Source organism: Aquarana catesbeiana, linkage group LG01 (assembly GCF_042186555.1).
Source record: "Aquarana catesbeiana isolate 2022-GZ linkage group LG01, ASM4218655v1, whole genome shotgun sequence".
In the NCBI taxonomy this organism is placed as follows: Eukaryota; Metazoa; Chordata; class Amphibia; order Anura; family Ranidae; genus Aquarana; species Aquarana catesbeiana.
Genome location: NC_133324.1, coordinates 596,323,657 through 596,346,955, shown reverse-complemented (window position 1 = coordinate 596,346,955; position 23,299 = coordinate 596,323,657). Strand labels below are relative to the sequence as shown.

The window sequence follows — 23,299 nt, the reverse complement described above, 5'->3', positions numbered from 1 at the left end:
AAGGAAATATGTCATAGGTAGAATTCTTGATTTTCTACAATTAGGATTAGAGATGAAGCTGGCCTTGAGTACCATCAAGGGCCAGGTCTCGGCCTTATCAGTGTTGTTTCAACGGCCGCTTGCTTCGCATTCTCTGGTCCGAAACTTTATGCAGGGGGTGATGCGTCTTAATCCTCCGGTTAAGGCGCCCCTAAACCCTTGGGACTTGAACTTGGTTCTATCGGTGTTACAGAAACAACCTTTTGAACCAATACGTCAGATTCCTTTAGTTTTGCTGACGAGGAAACTAATATTTCTGGTAGCCATCTCTTCTGCTAGAAGAGTGTCAGAAATAGCAGCTCTGTCCTGTAAAGAGCCTTACTTGATTATACACATGGATAGAGTGGTACTGCGCCCTCATCCTAGTTTTCTACCGAAGGTGGTTTCAGAGTTTCATCTAAACCAAGACATTGTTCTGCCTTCCTTTTTTCCAGATCCCTGTTCTTCGGAAGAAAGGTCACTACATTCTTTGGATGTAGTAAGAGCAGTCAAGACCTATCTGGAGGCAACCGCTCAGATTCGCAAGATGAATGTCTTGTTCGTGCTGCCAGAGGGTCCCAATAGAGGACAGGCAGCATCAAAAGCAACCATTTCTAAATGGATTCGACAGTTGATTATTCAAGCTTACGGTTTGAAACGGAAGGTTCCCCCGTTTCAGATCAAGGCACATTCCACAAGGGCTATGGGTGCTTCTTGGGCAGTGCATCACCGGGCCTCTATGGCTCAGATCTGTAAGGCCGCAACCTGGTCTTCAGTTCATACATTCACCAGATTCTATCAGGTGGATGTGAGAAGGCATGAGGATATCGCCTTTGGGCGTAGTGTGCTGCAGACAGCGGTACAAGGTCCTCAGGTCTGATAGCACCCTACCGGGTTGTGATCCCCCCCCTCAGTTGGCATTGCTTTGGGACATCCCATCAGTAATTACTGTGGCTCTGTGTCCCGTGATGTCCGAGAAAAGAAAATAGAATTTTTTGTTACAGCTTACCTGTAAAATCCTTTTCTTTCGACGGACATCACGGGACACAGAGGCCCCGCCCCGCTTCTAATACACCTATATTGCTTTGCTACAAAACTGAGGTATCCCTGGAAGGGGGGGGTTATATAGGGGGTTGAACTTCCTGATTAGGGTGTGCCCAGTGTCCAATACCTAGTGATACCCTATAACCCATCAGTAATTACTGTGGCTCTGTGTCCCGTGATGTCCGTCGAAAGAAAAGGATTTTACAGGTAAGCTGTAACAAAAAATCCTATTTTTTTTTTTCTGGGGAGAGATTCTCTGCCAGGTGCGTGGCAGTATCTTGGGCCATCCGCCATCGGGTGTCGTAGGTCCAGGCGCGCAAGACCGCTATTTGGTCTTTAAGTTTATACATCCACAGGGTTTTTACGAGGTGGATGTCAAGAACATTGAGGGTCACAGCGTATTACAAACAGTAATTGTGGCAGTTTCTGTGATGGTGTCTCCCTCCCTATACCCCTTAGTGTGGAAACTAAGGGGTTAATCCTCTGTATTGTGTAAAAAGGCTGTTCAATTCTGTCTTCTCTGATCCTCCTCTTCTTCCACTGACTCCAAAACATAACCTGATATTTACAGTGTCTATCGAGTCAGGCTACACATGCTCAGTTTGGTGTGTATTGCTAGAGAGTTTTTTCTTTTCCTTGGGAGGGTGCATGTGTTCAGCACGGGGACAATCAGCACTGTCCAGTCAGAGGGTCAAGGGTCCTGCATTCTGATAGGACAATTGTGGGAGAAATGACAACTCCTCCTACAGGCTTTATTAGAAACTGATAGAAGACACATGGCTGCTAAATACTGCTAATGACAAAAGGTATTTATCGGTTTGTATTTACTAAAATAATTGAATTTCCATGTTCTGTGTACTGTGGGAGACCAGATATCGTAAATGCAGGTTCTGGGTTTAGTAACACTTTAAGGAGATTTATTTACATATTTATAAGGCCCCTTTCACACTGGGGCGGTTTGCAGGCGGTATTGCGTTAAAAATACCGCCTGCAAACCGCCCCTAAACAGCCTCCGCTGTTTGTTCAGTGTGAAAGCCCGAGGGCTTTCACACTGAAGCGGTGCGCTGGCAGGACGGTAAAAAAAAGTCCTGCCAACCGCTTCTTTGGAGCGGTGAAGGAGTGGTACGAGCGGATTTAACCCTTTTTCGGCCGCCAGCGGGGGTTAAAACCGCACCGCTAGCGGCCGAATACAGCCGCAAAAACGATGGTAAAACAGCGCTAAAAATAGCGCTGTTTTACCTCCGACGCCCCCACCGCCCCAGTGTGAAAGGGGCCTTAGTGAACTCTTTTTCCATTGTATAGGGGTTGACAATGATTTTTAGAGGAGTGAAATTTTTTTTTTCTGGATGGACCTACTCGTTGTAAATTGACCTTTCCATTTGAATCATGAACAGGGAATGTCATTTTTGGCTTTACACTAAGTAGGTCTCTTTGTACCCAAAGGGGCATGGCAAGACTAAGAAAGCCTTTAGTTGTCCAAGAAATTGTGACATAGTTGCAGAAAAATGTACCTTTGTCAGGTAGGCCGCTTGTATGCCTGAAATGTAAATAGAGTCAGATGCAGATGCCAGTATTAAAATCAACACCTGCTCTGGTCAAGGGAAGCATCGCCACTCTGTGGTTGAGTGTTGTGTGGGGCATCACCAGAGTGAAAGTTTGCCTGAGTTTTTGCTGTGGCTAGGGATGGTAAGGCCTGGGAAAAATGGAAAATTTGGGAACTAAAACTTTTTCCCGTGTGTTTTTTTTTTTTTTTCCTCTGGTTAAAGAAGTTTTATTGGGTTTACATAGCTTTTTCTTTTTTTTTTTTTTTTTTTTCAAAGCCATTTATTTTTTTGTGGAATATGTTCTTTTACAACGATAAACAATATATCTTTAACATGGTATTCAAACTTTATAACATGAAAGATTTCTGAGACTTTATGTAAAGTCTTAAATTATTGCAAGTTCTCTCAACTGAAGACAAGCAAATCCTGGAATACAATTCAAGTAACACTGTACTTATAAAAGTTCTCAAAAAAGAGAAATATGCATATCTGCCACTAGGGGGCACTGCACGGGACAGGCTCCAGTTTGGTTTGCTTGTGGGCTCCATCTTGTATCTCCTATAGTTGGGTGATTGTTGAAATGCAGTAGATGATAGTTTCTGTCCTCTCATGCCTTAATTGACAGGTAAGAGGGTAAATTAACCTTTAAATGATTCATATTGATGTTCTCCACCATCACAGCATAATGTTTGCCTATAGTCTATTACAGGGGTCTCCAAACGTTTTACTTCGAGGGCCACATCATATATTTTGTAGATATTCGTAGGCCGAAAAAAAAAGTTATTTATGAATCCTCAGCTATGGAAAAGAATAGAATTTAAAAAAAAACTGCCATCAGAGGGGCTGGATGGTGCACCTGTATCCTCTGCCCACACCGAAATGCCAGAGCCTCTTGCATCAGGGATAAACATTAAGTGTGCATGAGGCCTTACATCTGTGTTCTTGTCAGTCGCCTCGTACATTTGTGTTCCCAGCATAATCTTCCCCATACATCTGTCCCCACAGATTCTCCCCACACAGTTGTGTCCTCATACAATTGTGTCCTTATCAGTCTCTCCCTACATGCTTGTGTTCCCATTAACACCCCCCTTGCACATTTGTGTTCCCATCACAACCACCTCCTGCACATTTGTGTACCCATCAGAACTCCTGCCACACGCTTGTGTCCCCTCAGAGCCACCTCCCCACACCCATTAAAACCCCTCCTGCCCATGTCCCAATCAGCAACCCCACATTTGTCCCACATCAGAGTCCCTCCCACACATTTGTGTCCCCATCAGAGCCCCCACATATGTGTCCCACATCAGTCACCCCCTCCTACATGTGTGTCCCCATCAGAGCCCCCCTGCACATTTGTGTCGCCCATCAGAGTCCACACACACACACACATTTGTGTTCCCATCAGAGCCTCCCCTGCACATTTGTACCCCCATCAGTGCCACCCCACCTTTGTGTTACCCTATCAGTGTCCCCACCAGTTCCCCCCTGCACACTTGTGTCCCCCATCAGAGCACCCCCTGCACACTTGTGTCCTCCATCAGAACCCCCCCCCCTCACTCTTGTGTCCCCCATCCATCAGGCCCCCCGAACATGTGTCCCCATCAGAGCCCCCACCTACATTTTGTGTCCTCCATCACAGCCCCCCCACACACACACACACTCTTGTCCCCCATCAGAGTCCCACCCTACACTTGTGTCCCCACCAGAGCCCCCCCCCCCCCCTAGCACATTCCTTTCCCCATCACTGCCTTGTATTTCCCCGTAGATCAGTGTTCACTCCCGCTGTGCTGCTTCTCTGAGGGGCTGGCATTAGAGCAGACCTACTGCACTTCCCGCGTCCCACCCTGCTTTTACACAGGCACCCTGCATTTGAAAATTACAGCGAAACAGGACACTGAATTTAACTGCGGGGCAGGAGCTGGGAGGTGCAGCAGGTCTGCACTGAAATAATTAAGAATTTGTTGGCTTACTCGAGTTGCGGGACTTGCACCGCACACCCCCTCCATGTATGTCAGAATGCAAATCAAGCCCCGCAACTCGAGCAGAGTCCGTCCCTGCAGTGAGTCTGATGACTGTAGCTGTGGGCCTGACAAAATGTCCTAACGGGAGACATGTGGCCCGCAGGGCCGAACTTTGGAGGCCCCTGGTCTAGTAAATTGGTTTTCCTTTTCCTCCTCTTAGTAAAATGCTGAGACCAGCATCTAGAGTTTTGAAACCTTTCCACAGTGCAATATCTGCTGAGAGCAAAACTGCAATTTACAAATACTGTGAAAAGAAATAATCTTTTCGAAATGTTACAAGATGACAAAACACATCCTTGCATGCCAGAGGTGCCCTAAAGATATTGAAAATACTTTATGGAATGAAATGAGGAGGATCATAATGCAAACGAAAGTAAATTTTCCGTCTTTTCTGCTGCTTTTGGATCATCCCAAAGTGTTCCTCACCAGCAGCATCTTCAAGTAAGGAAGTGTTACAAACCACAGCCTCCCAAAAATACACAATCCCTTAATTTGTAGATAAAATGACACCTGAAAATCAGGAGAAAATTGATAAAGCACTTGCAAGAGCAATATATGCTTCTGGATCAGCATTGTCAATACCTGAAATGCATATTGGCAAGAAGCTTTTAAATTATTGCGAGAGAAAGGGGGTTGGTAACTTGTTCTCATATATAGTTGAAATGTTTTTAACATATACAGACCTTGTTATTCCACTTGTAATAAAAAATACAATTTTAAAAAGCAAGCATAATACTTTTATGTGAAATGCATTTCACCTTCCCGGTGTAACAAAATTACTTTCAGTTTGTAAAACTACTCCACACTGAATTTCTTTTTAAATTTTTCCAAAATTTCCATTTTCCAGGAAAAAACATGGGAAAACGATTTTTTTTCCCATGGCTTCAAAATTTCTGGAAATTTTACATTTCTAGCTGTGGCTCCCTTTTACCTGCTTTCCACCAAAGCAACGGGGGATGGTGATCCCCTGTGGGGTACTCACTGATTAGGGTGCACCATATCCTGAAGGAGTATGCAGCAACCTGGGTGTGGACCTTCCTGTAGCGAAGTTTTGTAAACTAAAGTGGTTGTAACCCCTTACATATACCCACTGAAATGACTAGCCTCAGGTGATGCACAGAAATGAAACTTATTTTTCTGTGTAAGTTGTACCTGTTTTTCTGCAGCTAACTTTCCTCCACAGCCTGCTAAAACACACAGATCAAAGGCTATTTCTTAGCAGTAGAAGGCAGCGGGTGGGGAGCTGACACTACACGCACTGCAGAGCTAGAGAATGGAGCTCAGTGAAATGTGAAACCTGATTGTGGGAATGCACACACCCTCCTCTAAAAGGCTCACAGGGAAACATTCACAGTCACCAGTCAGCTGTTGTGTGCTGGAGGGGGCAGTTGGACCATCATCCGGGAGTCTGTGGAGTCAGCATAGAGTATTATCAGTGATTCATGCAGATAGCAGAGGGAAGGGAGATCAGAGAGAAAGGACATGCAATGCTTTGGATTTAGGCTAGTACACACTATATAAGGATATTCTCGGTTAATTTTTTATGTTCGAGGTTTATAACAGGCGAAGATTGATTTTCTGCATAAGAGGACTCATATAGTAGGGTAGAGTTATAGAGCGGGTGCCCAAGGGGTGTATTCTCAAATACTTTGCCAGTGTCCAATCACATGATGTTACAAGCCTATAACCCAAGGTTTGTGAATACTCATCCTGTGTCCTGTACTGTACGATTAGGATAGATCTTTGCCCTGCCAAGAATTTTCCCCTGCAATATCCTATTTGTGCAGGGTTCTTAAAAAGTGGATAATCCCTGGTGTGAACCCAGCCATCCCCTGTCGTAACCACTTGAGCCCTGGAAGGATTTGCCAACTTAATGACCAGGCCATTTTTTGCGATACGGCACTGCTTCGCTTTAACTGACAATTACACGGTCGTGCGATGCTGTACCCAAACAAAATTGACGTCCTTTTTTACCCACAAATAGAGCTTTCTTTTGGTGGTATTTGATCACCTCTGTGGTTTTTACAAAAAAAGACGAACAATTTAAAAAAAAAACTTTTTTTTACTTTTTGCTATAATACATATCCAAAAAAATATATAAAAAAACAAATGTATTCATTAGTTTAGGCCAATCTATATTCTTCTACATATTTTTGGTTAAAAAGAATCGCAATAGGCGTGTATTGATTTGGTTTGCGCAAAATTTATCGCATCTACAAACTATGGAATAGTTTGGTAATGGCGGTGATCTGCGATTTTTAGCGGGACTGAGACATTGCGACGGACAAATCTGACCCCAAATTACATTTTTTGGGGACCAGTGACATTATTACATTGATCAGTGCTATAAAATGCACTGATCAATGTAAAAATGACACTGGAAGGGGTTAACACTAGGGGCAATCAAGGGGTTAAGTGTGTTCCAACTGTAGAGGGGATGGGCTGCCAGGAACATGACAGAGATCACTGTTCCTGGGAACAGTAGATCTCTGTTATGTCACTAGGCAGAACGAGGAATTGCCTTGTTTACATAAGCAGTTCCCCGTTCTACCTCTCCTCACTGCGATCCCGCCGGTGGACATTGAGTCCGCAGGCACGCGATGGGAGCGCGCCCACTATACTCCTTGCCCAGAGCGACGTACAGGTACGTCGATTCGCGCAGGAAGGCCGACCTGTCGCAGTATATCTGTGTGAGCTGGTCGGCTAGTGGTTAACAAGACTTTAGCTGCCCTTGTAAAGGACAATGCAGTGTTTAAAGACCCTGTGGATAAAAATCTGGAAGCCCTTTCTAAGGCCTTGTTCTAATTTTCAGGCCCTGCTCTGCAAACTGCCTCTGTGACCATGTCCAGCTGCCAGACCTTAACTGTCTAAGAACATGTCTCAGGATCTCGGTTCTATCCTGATCCTGATGCCCCTGCTCTTTTTGTTGATGCGCCAGCATTTATTATTCACCAAATATCCACAATGAGGATATATGCCTTAAACTTTGTATCTCTTCTGGACGAAGTCCGAGCAGAAGCTAAAAGGATGAGTCACTGCCCGACCTCATGGATAGGGCGAATCAATTCAGTCAAGATGGTGCTGGCCCCAAAAGTATTCTATAAGATGCAAATGCTGCCTATCCCATTGCCTCAAATTTACTTTAAAAAGTTGACACAAATATTAAAGGGGTTTGTTTGGAACAATAAGAAACCCAGAGTTGCACATAAAGAATTATGTAGAGGGAAAGCACAAGGGGGGTTGGCTCTCCCCGACTTCAAAAAATATTATAACGCAATAGTAATTGCACGGGCTGTAGATTGGGTTAAGGGAGGGACTGACAAAAGATGGGTCAGTCTGGAAATAGGCTTAAGTAGCGCACGTTTGAATTTTTTGTTATGGAATCCCCCACGTTGTAGAAAGCTAGGACCAAACACACATATCATTACACAACATACATTTAAAATTTGGGACTGGTTGCACACACTAAACAGGTGGGAGTATAATTCACCACTGATTTACTTAAAAAACAATGAGCTGTTTCCCCCGGGGATGGAGGAAGTTGGGGGTAACTGGATCTTAAGCAACGAAACACAATTAAAAGATATAGTGAAGAAAGGGAAAATAGGCACTTACGAGCACTTAGATACACGTAGAGACTTAATGAGACTAAATGGATGGCGATATGCCCAACTCTCGCACTTTGTCAAAAGTCTTCCTGCGCCTATAAGAGAGGAAAATAGCCTCTTACCAATAGAGAAAATATTTAGCAGCAATAAGACCAAAGGGTACATGTCCGCCATATACAAAATGCTGTTAAACAGTGGAGAGATGGAAATGCCGCCATTCATTAAGAAATGGGAGAAGGATTTGGGGGTACCACTAGAAGAAAATGCAATGGGTAATATAATAAAGGCAACACACAGCACGGCAACTGACACAAAAATGATAGAGTCAAACTATAAGTGCCTATCCAGATGGTATGTAACGCCCGTAAAAATCAATAAATACCAACCAGACAGGTCGTCAAACTGTTGGAGGGGGTGCAGGATGCCCGGGTCTATGGCTCACATATGGTGGAGCTGTCCGGTGGCTAAAAAGTTCTGGGAGGAGGTAATTCAAATAATTGAGATGATAACGGGCAAATCAATACCATATGACCCCTGGATATGTTTGTTTCATAGCTCGGAGGGAGGTAATCGGGAGTACAACACGTCCATAATTCCAGTATTATTAAATACAGCAAAAAGTGAAATTCCCAAGAATTGGCAGAATGCTGAAGGCCCTAAGATTAGGGATTGGTTTCTAAAAATACAGGAAACATATATCTTAGAGAAAAGGGAGAAAGACTTGTTATCTAAAGAGCAAGCGAAGGTGGGAGGAAGATGGGCAGTGTGGGCGGCCTTCAGGAAATCTCCCATATACGCTGAAATGATGCTGAGTTAATTTGACCCCCAAGGGGGAAATAGGTGTCCTACACTAGTGGAAAAACAGTATTGGGGTCTGGGGGGGGGGGGGGGGTATGGTTAGGGGAGGGCGGGAAGAGGGGAGGTTTTAGAGATAGGATGTGTGGGTTATTGTATGTTTTTCTTTTCTTTCCCTTTTGTATGGATATTTAAAACCTAAATAAAGATTGAAAAAAAAAAAAATAAATATCCACAATGGGCCTTTTTCCAGTGTAAATGCAGAGGACTCTTTGGCCCTGCGGTGGTTCAATGTAGGAATTGCCACTTTATATACCATACTTTGATGTGATTGCCTTTTTGGCAAATTACTGGATAATCTTATCAGGGTGGTCACTGAGACAAAAAGTACCCTTTTGTCCCAGAAAAAGGTGAGACCTCTTTTTAGGAAGCTTGAGTCTTCTGAACCTAAGTGTTCCTTTAGTTCCTCCTAACCAATGCCTCGAACATAGTTCTGCCATAACTCCTGTACCCCTAAGTCCTCCTCTCAGTGAGGGGGTCCTCCCACTTATCAGGGATGTCTGCTGACCTTTGCGGCCATTTGGTCCCGGGACGTCTTATATGCTTAGGCCTGGAACGTGATATCTAAAGGTTACAAACTGCAGTTTATATCTCTACCCCCCCTTAAAATTTGCCAAGATCACCACAAAAACTGGAAGACCCTTACGCTTCTTTGATATGGCACATCTTTCAAGGTCCCAAAAAAAGGAGAGGTTTCAAGATTTCTATTTGAACCTGTTCACTTTCCCCAAAGCCAAATAAGTATGTCCTCCATACTGGATCTAAAGGTTTTCAACACCTTCCTCTTGGTACAAAAATTCCATAGAAAGAAATCTGCCCAGTCGATCATTGCTTCCTTCCATCCAGGAGACTTTCTGGTCTCTGTGGACATTCAGGATGTCTATTAACATGTCCCCACCCTCCCAGCACATCAATGCATCCTGCATTTTTCTGTGGGCATGCAACATTATCGGTTTGTTGCCCTTCCTTTTGACTTGTCCACTGCACCTCAGGTCTTCATCAATGTTGTTAGCCCCTGTTCTTGCCCTGTTTCACTCTCAGGGCATCCCCATTGTGGAATATCTGGGTGACCTACTGGAACAGTCAAGTCAGATTCTGTCAGCCAAATCCCAACAGATTATGAAGACTCTCCAGAGATTTTGATGGATCATAAACCTCCAGGAGTCAGCAGTGGAACTGTCTCATCATTTGGATTATCTGGACCTCATCTTGGATATATTCCTGCCCAAGGTCTTCTTCCCCTGGACAAAATCCAGACTCTGTTTCCACAATTGTACTCTGCAGCCTAGGAGCCAGCCAATCCTCTTTTTTGCATGAGGGTTTTGGGCCTGATGTGAGAAAAACACACTCTCTCGATCTTCCTATGCATCTCTCCAGTCAAGCAAGAAGCTCTGGATCTTGGTGGATTTCCAACCCAACTTTGGAACTGGAGGATTTGTTTAATCCATGCTCACGGAAAGTGATATAAGATGCCAGCCTCATAGGCTGGGAAGGAGTATTCCACTCTCTCATGGTTCAAGGAATCTGGTCCTCAATAGTAGCAAAGTTCCCCATCAACATTTTTGAGCTCAGAGCAAAAGTTATGGCTATGTGTCACTGGACCCCCCTTCTTCAGGTTCATCCAATCAAAAAGTCGCATTCACTGAGAACCACTGTCCTGCATTTTCCACTGATCACATTCTGGGACGGGACAGTTGGCAGGCGGATTTCCTCCAATGTTACTGCCTAGACCATTCCAGTCATATGCCTTTCTTCAATGTGGATCCTTCATTTGGCAAAGTAGAGGAAGAGAAAAAAAAATTTGTGATTGCACTAAACTGGCCCCCAAGAACCTGGTACACAGCCATACTCGTACTTCTGGGAGATGATCCCTGGCCATTTCTAAATGGTTCAGACCTGCCATCTCAAGGCCCCTGGCAACAATGGCTGTAGCAGAATGGCTATTAAAACCCAGGTTTTGAGGGACGAGAGTATCTTTGACTCATTCCGACCTTACTCAGAAAAGCCACGAAAGATAAACTACTGTACCTGGAAATCATATTTTGCCTGGTGTGAACACAAGCTTATCAACCCCAGAGATTACCGCACATTGTATTCTGGCCTTCCCACAGTTAGGACTTGACCAAAATTTGGTCTTGGTACTCTTACGAAACAGGTTTTGGTCTTAACCAGCCTATTCCAGCAGCCTCTGTCCTCATTCTCCCTTGTTAGAACCTTTATTCAAGGTTTTTCATGAATTAGCCCCTATTGCAGCACCTTGTGCTTCATTGGGATCTCAGTTTGGTTCCCTTTACCCTGCAGAAACCACCGTTTGAACCCATTAGGGAATTCAGCTTGGATGATTTCTCCTGCAAAGTGTGTACATATTAGTGGCTATCACATCTGTCATACGTGCTTCTGAATTAGCAGCTCCATCATGAAAAGAGACTTTCTTGATTCTTCACAAGGATAGCACGATTAAGATCCTCCTTTCTACTCAAGGTGGTCTCAACCTTCCATCTTAATGTGGACATTGTCCTTCTTTCCTTTGTATTCTGCTCCAAAGCATCCCAAAGGGATTGCGCTCCACTGTTTTAATGTGGTCAGAGCTGTCAGGGTCCACCCAAACCTCTTTTTTAAAAACAGACTCTGTTGCCAGCAGGATATCATTAAGGGCTCCTTGTCTCTAAATCCATCATTGCTAGGTGGATAAGACAACTCATGAGGACTCCTAAGGACAAGGTGCCCCCCAGTACCTCTACGTGCTTACTCCACTACATCAGTGAGAGTTTCCTGGACTTTGCGAAATCCAGCTTTGTGAGTTTTTTTTTTTGCATGCGATAAAGTAGTCAATTCATCAAAGTAAATAAAATATTGTAAATTTGGTAACAATGTGAGGTAAGTACAGCAAAAAAAAAATGTACATCGTCATTTCAGTAAAAAAGCAAAACAAAAAAAAAATCACTAAACACTGAGTACGTGCCTCAATGTATAGGCAGTCGATGGTTTAGGAATGTACAAAAAAAACAATGAGGGGAACTCTCCACTGGCCAATAAGTTATAAGAAAACAATAGATCAATGTGGAAATGCTATGCCCATTGCTTAGGAATGTAAATAAAACATTGCACTAGTGGAAGATCATTCTGTTTTGTGCATTAAGGCTTACTAGAATGTTTGTTTGGTTCCATAGTTTCACAGTATTTCTGTGTGAATTCATTCTCTGAACAGTTTACCTCTTGTGCACTGTTGGCCTGTGCAAAAATCTACGATAAAACAACATAAAAGATAACACTAAAATTTAAAGTTATTGTGAAGAAATGAATAAAAAAAATACAAACATGTTATACTTACCTGCTATGTGCAATGGTTTTGCACAGAGCAGCCTAGATCCTCTTCTTTTTGGGTCTCCCACTGGCAGTCCTGGCTCCTTCCCCCTGCTGAGTGCCCCCAATAGCAAGCCTCTGGTTATGGGGACACTTAAGCAGGCTCGCTCTTGTGAATGGACATTGTCTATTCACACACACAGCGTGGCTCTGCCCCGCCTCCTGCTCTCTCCTCATTGGCTCACTGGCTGTAATTGTAATGCCAATGGCTCCTGCTGCTGTTAGCCAATGAGGAGAGAGCGACCCGGGAGAGCCACTGCTCTCATGCACATCGTTGGATCGAGATGGGGTTCAGGTAAGTATGATTGGAGGGGGGAGGGGGGTTACTAGGTGGACTAGCTGCACCCAGAAGGTTGTTTACCTTAATGCATAAAATGCATTAAGGTAAAAATCACCTGCCTTTAGAACCATTTTTAATTCTTCCTTCGATTCAGTAACTGTTTTCCCATATCTCAGTGTACTGAGAATCTGTAGGACCCTGGCATTGAAAGAACACATGTGCAATGCTTTGCGGGCTCCAGTGTTAAACAAAAAAATATTGAAAGTAATAATAATTGCATATTTTTTACATGCAAAATAAGATGTGCATTTATTATTTATTTTTTTTTTTTTTTCGTTTTTATAACAGGTGGACTTAGGTGATGTGCCTATGCCCTCCTCACTCTGCAGAAAACCACAGCCTCGGCATCATCGCTGTGCTGTGCGTTGCAGGAGGAGGCAGCGGCCCGCACAACAGTGGAAATGTTGTTCCAAAGCAGTGGAGAGCCTAAAGTGTGGCTTCTGCTGTAATTTCTGGCACCAGCTTTTTGGAGCTTAGTAACATGTATGCAAGTAAAAAAAAAAAAAAATTTATGAATGACCGCAAATATTAAATAGTTTTTAAAACTGTAAGAACGATGCTTGGAGTTAAGATTTTAACAAGTACCACATGTGTATCCGGCATACAAGATAGGTTTAAGTAATATATAAGCATAATGATTCAAGATATATACTATATCTGCCTATGAATGTATAAGCCCCAAACATTGTGCTCTTCTTTTTTTTAATTTTTTTTTTATGTAATTTTAGTTTAGTCCAGGCTTTTAGATATGCCAAAGAAACAATATGCCAAAGAAACAACAATCTTTGGTAATGCTTATGGTTGTCATAGAGAACACTGTTCAAACATTCATTCAGACATGCTAATTAATTTATTTATAGTTGATAAGAGAGAGTGAGTCCTTGTAACACTGGAAGCTAGAGAGAATTTCGAAGCAGCTAATATTCTTATTTTTTCCCATTGGATTATAGCTGAACTGTATACCAGCGGCTAACACTTAAATGCATATCCTTTTAATGTTCAGCGAAAGGATTTGTAATTCTGTACTGCTAATCTTTTTATATAAACACCTCTGCCACACTTACTCCTAGTTCCTCAATGCAGCTTCTATGTTCAACTTTGTAGCATCCAGTCTGCTCAGTGGGCAAGGATTTGGCATTATCATCTCAGTCCTGTTAGCAGTGCAGTAATCCAAGAAGTCATAAAACTGAATGAGAAAATAAAATGATCCTCCTGGGTGCGCAGTGTGGCAGAGGTGTGTAAATTGATAAGATTAGCTGAACAATCCTTCAACATGTAAAATAGTAAATGTATGTGTTTTGACTGTGAATTTAGCATTTGTATTTCCATTTTAGTGTGGCTACTATTGAGAACAAAAACAGAATGTGTTCCTGCATTATGGTTGAAATGAGAAATTATGCCAGACATTTTTTCTGTACATAAACTTATAGGCTGTATGTGTATTCACAGATCTTTCAAGTTTTCAAGCTATTCGTTCTTTGGTGGCACCTGAAATCGATATATACTTAATAAGAATGGTGATAACACTACTTGAAAAAGAGGGGAATCGTGGAAGTGAAAAAAAGCCAGAGTCCTCAACAAGCAAATCATTACAAGGCCTTGATGTGCAGCCTGGGAGACTATCACAGTCAAAGATTTGTTTTGATAACAGCTCCTGGATTGAGAAGAAGGTTAGTAAAATACAAACCTTATCTTGCTAATTAAATGCAGTGATTATTTATCCTTAAATTCAGGTGCAATTTGTGGAGCATATACTTTACTCGGTTCCCTTCCGGCCTATTGTACAATGCCGACTGGGTGGGACCGCTCCTGTTCATATGACGTCCTCCCATTTTTGCAGGGGCACACAGCGTGGTGATCAGTGGTGTGGACACTGATCAGGGTAAAGAGCCAATGACGTTGGCTCTTTACCATGTGATCAGCTGTGTCCAATTACAGCTGATCACATGTAAACAAATGCCGGTTATCGGCATTTCCTTTCCTCAGTGCTGTCACTGTCTGAGGAAAGGAAAGTCGATAACCAGCTTTCCTGTAACAGGGGACATTTACACGGATCATCAGTACCCTGGTTATCAATGTAGCATGACAGTGGAGCCTCATCAATGCCCATCAGTGCAGCCTCATCAGCGCACATCAGTGAAGAAGCATACTTATTTGCAAATTTTTAAAACAGAAATTAAGGAAAGGGTTTTTTGGGTTTTTTATCATATTTTTTCTTCTTTTTTTCAAAAAATAAAAACCCAGTGGTGAATAAATACCACCAAAAGAAAGCTCTATCTGTCTCAAAAAAATTATGTCATTCAAAGTGCAACAGCACTGAAAGCTGAAAATTGGCCAGGGCAGGAAGGAGGTAAAAGTGTCTGGTATTGAGGTGGTTAACCACTTCAATACCAGGCACCCCCCCCCCTTCCTGTCCAAGCCAATTTTCAGCTTTCAGCGCTGTCACTTTTTAAATGGCAATTGCGTGGTCATGCTACACTGTACCCAAACAAAATTTTTATCATTTTGTTTCCACAAATAGAGCTTTCTTTTGGTGGCATTTGATCACCTCTGCAGTTTTTATTTTTTGCTAAACAGAAAAAAAAGACAAAAAAATTTGAAAAAAAAGGTTTTCTTTGTTTCTGTTATAAAATTTTGTAAATAAGTAAGTTTTCTCCTTCACTGAAGAGGCTGCACTGACAGGCACTGATAAGGTGGCACCAATGAGGTGTGCACTGATATGCAGCACTATGGGCATTGATAGGTGGCACTAATATACAGCACTGATATGCAGCATTGATAGGTGGCCCTGGTGGGCACTGATAGGCGACACTGATGGGCACTGATAGACGGCACTGATAGGCATCACTGATGGCACTGGCAGGCATTGCTGATAAACTGGCATCTGCCTGGGCACTGATTGGCATATCCCTGGTGGTCCAGGGTGGCATACCTGGTGGGCGTCCTTTGTGGGCATCCCTGGTGGTCCCGGCGGCATTCCTGGTGGTCCTGGGCGGGCATCTACGGGGGGGGGGGGCTGCGCGCTGATAAACAATCAGCACAGACCCCCACCCCGTCAGACGTGAGTGAGGAAAAGCCAATAAACGGCTCTTCCTGTTTACACTGTGATAAGCCGTGATTGGACATGGCTGATCACGCTCTTTACCAAGATTGGTGTTACAGTGTGTCAGACTGACACACCACAACAGCGATCACTGCATGCCCCCTAGGGCACGCGATCGCACTCATCCTGCTGGACGTCATATGACGCCCAGTCAGGATAACTGAACCACTTCTCGGCCGTCATTTTGCTATAGGCCGGGCGGGAATTGGTTCATGTACCAGAGATTAAACTAAATAGTATTGGTCAAAAAAATGGCAAGCACAATGTATCCAAGGTCTTTATGGTGTCTGTCGTATGCAGAAAAAAATTTTCCATACAAGATCTTGCATTTGGTACTTTATCTACTGTACCATAGTGAGGTATTCTGGATAAATGCTTTATTCTTTAATACCCTCCCTTACCCTGGCATTTCTCATTTTGTTATGAACCCAGGAGCTGCCAGTGATAAGTAAAAAGTTATGTGGCCCATTGACAGTTTAGATGATTTAGATATTATAGTAATATTGCTTTTACTATTTCAGAAGCCAGTGAGGGAGAGCACAACTGACGACCATATAGCTCCCACAAAACTGGAGCTGCCTAAGACTTCTTCAGTAGCCCCTATCAAGCTTGCTTCATGGAATCAACCAGGAGAAGATGAAGATACTGAAGAACTATTTTCAGAATCACAGTTACAGGTAAAACTATTAAAGTGATTGTAAACTTTCTTTTTTTAAAATAAAATAATCATGTCATACTTACCTGCTCTGTGTAATGGTTTTGGACAAAGCAGCCAAAATCCTCCTCTTCTGGTGTCCCCCGCCGGTGCTTCTCATTCCTCCTCCAGCGTATGTCCCCACAGACCGTGTGCAGCTCGCTCCTGCCCTCTACTCCCTCAACACAGAATATGATTGACCGCCCCGCAGCGGTAGCCAATGGTTCCAACTGCTATCAATCTGCCCTGTGAGGAGGAAGAGAGCAGAAAAAGCTGTTGCTCTCCTGCACAATGATGGATCGAGAATGGGCTCAGGTAAGTATAAAGGGGGGTGAGGAAGGGGGATCCTGTGACGCAGAAGGTTTTTTTACCTTAATGCATAGAATGTCCAAGCTGGAACTTTTTTCTAAACTGAACACTACAAGCAATCTACAATTAAAAACATCAGCTATTTTTTGTTAAGCTTGCCTTTTTTTTTTTTTTTTTTTTTTTTTTTTTTTTTTTACCTAGAGCAAAATGTAAACTGTTAAATATTATATGTGTAATTTGCTGTTTCTTACCAGTCAGAGACCGTCTTTGTAGTTTATGAGACCAATTAATATATGATTATGTTATATAATCCTTTGTTCTTTTTATATTTCAGACTTCAAAAAGAAAACTGCCTGAATGGTTTGGCACTTCCAAACAAAATTCCACACCATCCAATTTTGGCAAAAAAGCCAAAACTGGAACAAAGAAAGGCCTTTTTGGTTGAAATAGATATATAAATGCTGCCAGCATTTTTAACAGGTGTACAATATAAACATGCTACCAGGTAGCATTATTATACCATAATATAAACTGTGAAATATTTTCACTTAGTTGTAAGTAGATAATTAAAGTGCTGATATTGTTTGTTAAAACTATAAGCTTCAATGATATATTGTGGCTCTCCTAATGTATTCTTAATGGAGACTCTGTTATCCTTTGGGCTCAAATGAAAAAAAATGTGACTATATATATGGGCTGCCTACAGAAGAGATCTATATATATAAAGATGATATGTTCACACAAAGCTAGCATTGAGCATTGTAAAATTTAATTGAGACATTCCCTGGACTTATGGTCAGACTGTGAACATGCTACATGCAATTTATTATTCTGCATTTGGAAAATTGTTATTTTAGTTTTTTTTTACATTTTTGTGAATTAATGGTGTGCTGCATTGATAAATGCCCTGTGATTTACGATTACAATTTGACATTATAACCCTGAATTATACTACTTACAATTTCCCATTATAGTGCTACTATATTGCTCTCTACTGGCTTTGTGAGCTACTGCATTTTTCACATCATCATTGCACTTTCAACCGCCTGATTAATTGACACCATTAGCATTACCTAGCTATGGACCTAAGGCTTAAAATGACCGATATGCCTTATTTTTCTTCAGCATGGATGAAGCTGCCATTTTATTGATGTTCACTTGCAAAAAGAAGCATGTAATCATTTGTCCTTCTTATGTTCCTTGTGATGGTTGGGTTGATGTTAATTGAAAATAAATATAGTGCATTTTACCATGTGTGAGGTCCTTAACAATTCAACTACCGTGAGCAAACTTTTTTAAAACCCTGCTCAGTATCTGATAAAACCAATGTAACAGCAGTGAGTCTGTGAATGACTGCTGTGATCTTATCCAGACTAACCTGTTGTTTCTCCTCCATGTTTAAAAGAAGATATTTTTATTGGTATATTGTATGTCACAATGGGAAAAACTCAACACTTATGGCAGTAACATCAAACCCAAGCAGAGATATCATAAACTACAAACAGAGGAGCGTAACCATTACTTAAAAGGATATAAAAAAAGAATGGAATTCTTTCTGTAGTGTGGAGTAAGAGGATGTGAACAGAGCTTCACACTAGTTTATACCTTTGTATTGTTTTCTGGATATGTCTATAAATAGTGTATGTTGAACAATTAAACACTTTTTCAATGTGTAAAAAGATTATGTGCTTTATTTATAATAAAACTGCATTCCCAAATGCTTATCGGCCATTTCTTTACAAGTGACACAGTAATTAGAGATGGGAAGATGAGGCATGTGTGTTTTGTATGTATGTGTGCGTGTATGTATGTATATATATATATATATGTATACACACTGCTAAAAAAAGTTAAAAGGGCACTTTGAAAATGCATCAGGTCTCAATGGGGAAGAATATCAAGCTGGATATCTATACTGTTATGGACTGGGTAATGTGTTAGAAACGAAAGAATGCCACATCGTTTGAAAATTATCAACCTACAGAGGGGCTAAATTCAAAGAAAATCAAAGTGAAAAAATGATGCAGCAGACTAGTCCATTTTGCTGAAATTTCATTGCAGCAACTCAAAATGGTATTCAGTAGTTTGTATGCATGCCTGACAATGTTGGAGCATGCTCTCAATGACATGACAGATGGTGTCCTGGGGTATTTCTTCTCAGATCTTGACCAGGGCATCACTGAGCTCCTGAACAGACTGAGGTGCAAGCTAGTGGCGTTGGATGGACTGAAACATAATGTCCCAGAGGTGTTCTATTGGATTTAGGTCAAGCGAGCATGGGGTCAATTCAATGATATAAATTCCTTCATCCTCTCGCCACATGAGGCCGGCCATTGTCGTGCACCAGGAGGAACCCAGGACCCACTGAACCAGTGTAGGGTCTGACAATGAGTCCAAGGATTTCATCCCGATACCTAATGGTATTGTCTAGCCTGTAGAGGTCTGTGCGTCCCTCCATGGATATGCCTCCCCAAATCATCACTGACCCACCACCAAACCGGTCATGCTGAATGATGTTACAGGCACAGCAGGTTTACATCTGTCACATGTGCTCAGGGTGAACCTGCTCTCATCTGTGAAAAGGGCGTCAGTGGCGGACCTGCCAATTCTGTTGTTCAGTGACAAATGTCAACCAAGCTTTACGGTGCTGGGCAGTGAGCACAGGGCCCACTACAGCATGTCCGTCTTCAGGCCACCGTCATGAAGTCTGTTTCTGATTGTTTGGTCAGAAGCATTCACAACAGTGGCCTGCTGAAGGTCATTTTGTAGGGCTCTGGCAGTACTCATCCTGTTCCTTCTTGCACAAAGGAGCAGATGCCGGTCCTGCTGATGGGTTAAGGACCCTCCACGGCCCTATCCAGCTCTCCTAGAGTAACTGTCTGTCTCCTGTAATCTCCTCCATGCTCTTGAGAGTGCTGCTGGGAGACACCGCAAACCTTCTGGCAATGGCATGTATTGATGTGCCATCCTGGAGCAGTTGGACTGCCTGTGCAACCTCTATAGCAGGGGTCTTCAAACTATGGCCCTCCAGTTGTTCAGGAACTAGAATTCCCATCATGCTTTGTCATGTCTGTGAATGTTAGAGTTTTACAATGCTTCCTGGAACGTATAGTTCTGCAATAGCTAGAGGGCTGTAGCTAGAAGATCCCTGCTCTATAGGGTCCAGGTATCGCCTCATGCTACCAGTAGTGACACTGACCCTAGCCAAATGCAAAACTAATGGAAAAACAGTCAGAAAAGATGGGTATTTTTGGGGTGTCTTTGAATTCAGCCCCCTGCAGGTTGATCATTTTATTTCCATCGAATGATGTGCCATCCTTTTGTTCCTAACACATTCCCCATATCAGTATAGATATCCAGCATGATATTTTCCCCATTGAGATCTGATGTAAGTTCAAAGTGTTCCTTTAGTTACACAGTATCGCACAAAAGTGAGTACACCCCTCACACTTTTGTAAATATTTTATTATATCTTTTCGTGTGACAACACCGATGAAATGACACTTTGCTACACTGTAAAGTAGTGAGTGTACAGCTTGTATAATGGTGTAAATGTGCTGTTCTCTCAAAATAATTAAACATACAGCCATTAATGTCTAAACTACTGGCAACAAAAGTGAATACACCCCTAAGTGAAAATGTCCAAATTGGGCCCAATTAGCGATTTTCCCTCCCCGGTGTCATGTGACTCATTAGTGTTACAAGGTCTTAGGTGTGAATGGGGAGCAGGTGTGTTAAATTTGGTGTGATCGCTCTCATACTGGTCACTGGAAGTTCAACATGGCACCTCATGACCTCATCTGAAAAAAAGAATTGTTGCTCTACATTAAGATGGCCTAGGCTATAAGAAGATTGCCAAGACTCTGAAACTGAGCTTCAGCACAGTGGCCAAGACCATACAGCAGTTTAACAGGACAGGTTCCACTCAGACAGGTGGTTGATTTCACCAGCCTCACACCAGGCAGACTGATGCTCTTTCACAGGAATTACTGCTGCCTTCCCTGGGAATTAAGCACGGATCTCTTAGCCGGCTCTGGATCCTGGGATATCAGAGGCTCCTTTCCTGCAGATAACATCCAGCAGAGCAGAGTGTTACTGATCCATGTATGCCTCTTAGACCCCCTGTAATAAGGGGTCCACCTGATCTGGTAAGGGCATCCTCATGATTTCATTTTTCATCATTTCTTATCTGCTGACAAGCCACCAACCGGGGTGTAATCAGAAGAATTTCTATTTCTGACTGTATTGACTTTATTGTTCTAGTTAATACTGATTCCAGTAGTTATCTATTTATTGTTTCTATTTTTTGCGCTGCACGTAATTGTTTTTTGATTTTTAATGAGGTTGGTGTATCCTTTAGTGTCCAGCTTGCATACTTTTATTAGGTTTAGTTTGCGCTGATTGCCCTGTATTTTTAATCCACTCAGAACAGGCCTCGCCGTAGTCGACCAAGGAAGTTGAGTGCACGTGCTCAGCGTCATATCCAGAGGTTGTCTTTGGGAAATAGATGTATGAGTGCTGCCAGCATTGCTGCAGAGGTTGAAGGGGTGGGGGGTCAGCCTGTCAGTGCTCAGACCATACGCCGCACACTGCATCAAATTGGTCTGCATGGCTGTCGTCCCAGAAGGAAGCCTCTTCTAAAGATGATGCACAAGAAAGCACTCAAACAGTTTGCTGAAGACAAGCACACTAAGGACATGGGTTACTGGAACCATGAAGAAAAGAAAAAGGGGGCGCACCAGCCTTATGCATTACCCTTAGATGTATTTGATTAAAGTTGAAAAAAAACTACTCGCAGACATATGGAAGAAAACTCGCAACACAAATTATCCCCAGACGACAGCAATTTGTTTAAGTGACAACAGACTCCAGATAATAACAGAGGAGATTTCAGGGGCCACTGCTGGCTAACACGTTTCGAGGGATCAGCTTCCCATATATATACACTTATGCACCAATATGCATCCAAAAAGGGACCTCCAAAAGGGATCCAGAGACACCGCCCATTATAGTGGGTGGCCCACGGCCAAAGGGTAATGCCCACCAATACCTGGTAGTAGTAGTAAAACCCACATAGATAGACAATCGATTAAAACAGTTGATTGAATATAACAATTGTTTGAAACAATTGATTAAAATCATAAAGGGGGGGGGGGCAGTATGTTTGACATCATGTAATAGGTTTAATACCATTCTGTATCTATAGACTAATATTAATCAATATTAATTACAAAGAGAGGTATAAGACAGGTATAAGAAATGGCGATCATATATACAATACACACGCAATCAAAATAAAAATAAAAATGCAATCAAAGTACCGGTAGTGTGGAGCAATATTGCTGACAGGAGAGGGGCCAGATGATCACAGTAATTTCCTGGTTCATGCGACATGAGGATCACCCCATCATTAAATTGCCGGTCCCCACCACACACCACCACCAGGGGGGACCAGAACCACTGTCCCACCATAATGCTGGTTATCAGTTCCAAACGTCACCTGAATCTAGGGGATTTCTCCTCCATGTTGCCATTTAGTAGCTCTCCTCGTGCCCTGTGGGCGTCCACTGTCGCGCACCGATGACGTCACCGACAACAGTCGGCTGCTGCCATTTTGTTGAAGAAAATGACATAGAGGGCAATAACGGACAGTTTAATAATTATGGACCACAAGAAAACGAACCAGAGGAGGGGACAAGCAGTTCCCCTTGTCAAAACCACACACACTGCCCCCAATAGGCAATCAACAGGAAGGTAATCCCTGGGTCCCTCTGATACACCTGCCATCTAAACAAAATTTAAAGCACACTCTAATCAAAGACAGGAGGGCATAGAGGCATGTGCAAAGGTGCGTACATATACACACATGTATGCGCACATGCACAAAAGCTATGTGCACGTGCCCAAACCGATCTGAAGGTGCAAAAAATAATAATTCTGCACAGTGTAAATGCACAGGCTGCACAAGCGATGTATATGCATTTAAAAATACAAACCGTGTGTGCATACATACACTATGTGCAGAACAAGGCATGCCAGATACATAAATTGATAAAATATCAAGTAAATTAAATGGTATAAAAAATCTGTTAAAATAAGTAAAAGATCAATTGGAATCTTATCAGTATCCAAAATGACAATAGCAATATCTTGATTAGAAATTAAAAATTCGTAATTACTAGAGAAATTATGATGTTTAGAGAAAAATAAATATATATACAGTGGGGACGGAAAGTATTCAGACCCCCTTAAATTTTTCACTCTTTGTTATATTGCAGCCATTTGCTAAAATCATTTAAGTTCATTTTTTTCCTCATTAATGTACACACAGCACCCCATATTGACAGAAAAACACAGAATTGTTGACATTTTTGCAGATTTATTAAAAAAGAAAAACTGA

General features: G+C 42.4%; 1 protein-coding gene across 1 annotated transcript in view; it reads left to right on the top strand.

The window, feature by feature from the left end:
* The window catches only part of WRN (WRN RecQ like helicase), a 248,909-nt gene extending 230,313 nt beyond the window's left edge, over positions 1-18,596 (top strand). The window contains exons 33-35 of the mRNA XM_073598473.1: positions 14,243-14,463; positions 16,418-16,573; positions 17,234-18,596. Coding sequence (XP_073454574.1) covers positions 14,243-14,463; positions 16,418-16,573; positions 17,234-17,344 — 488 coding nt within the window. The 3' untranslated portion in view covers positions 17,345-18,596. The remainder of the gene's footprint in view (positions 1-14,242; positions 14,464-16,417; positions 16,574-17,233) is intronic.
* Positions 18,597-23,299: the final 4,703 nt, after the last annotated feature.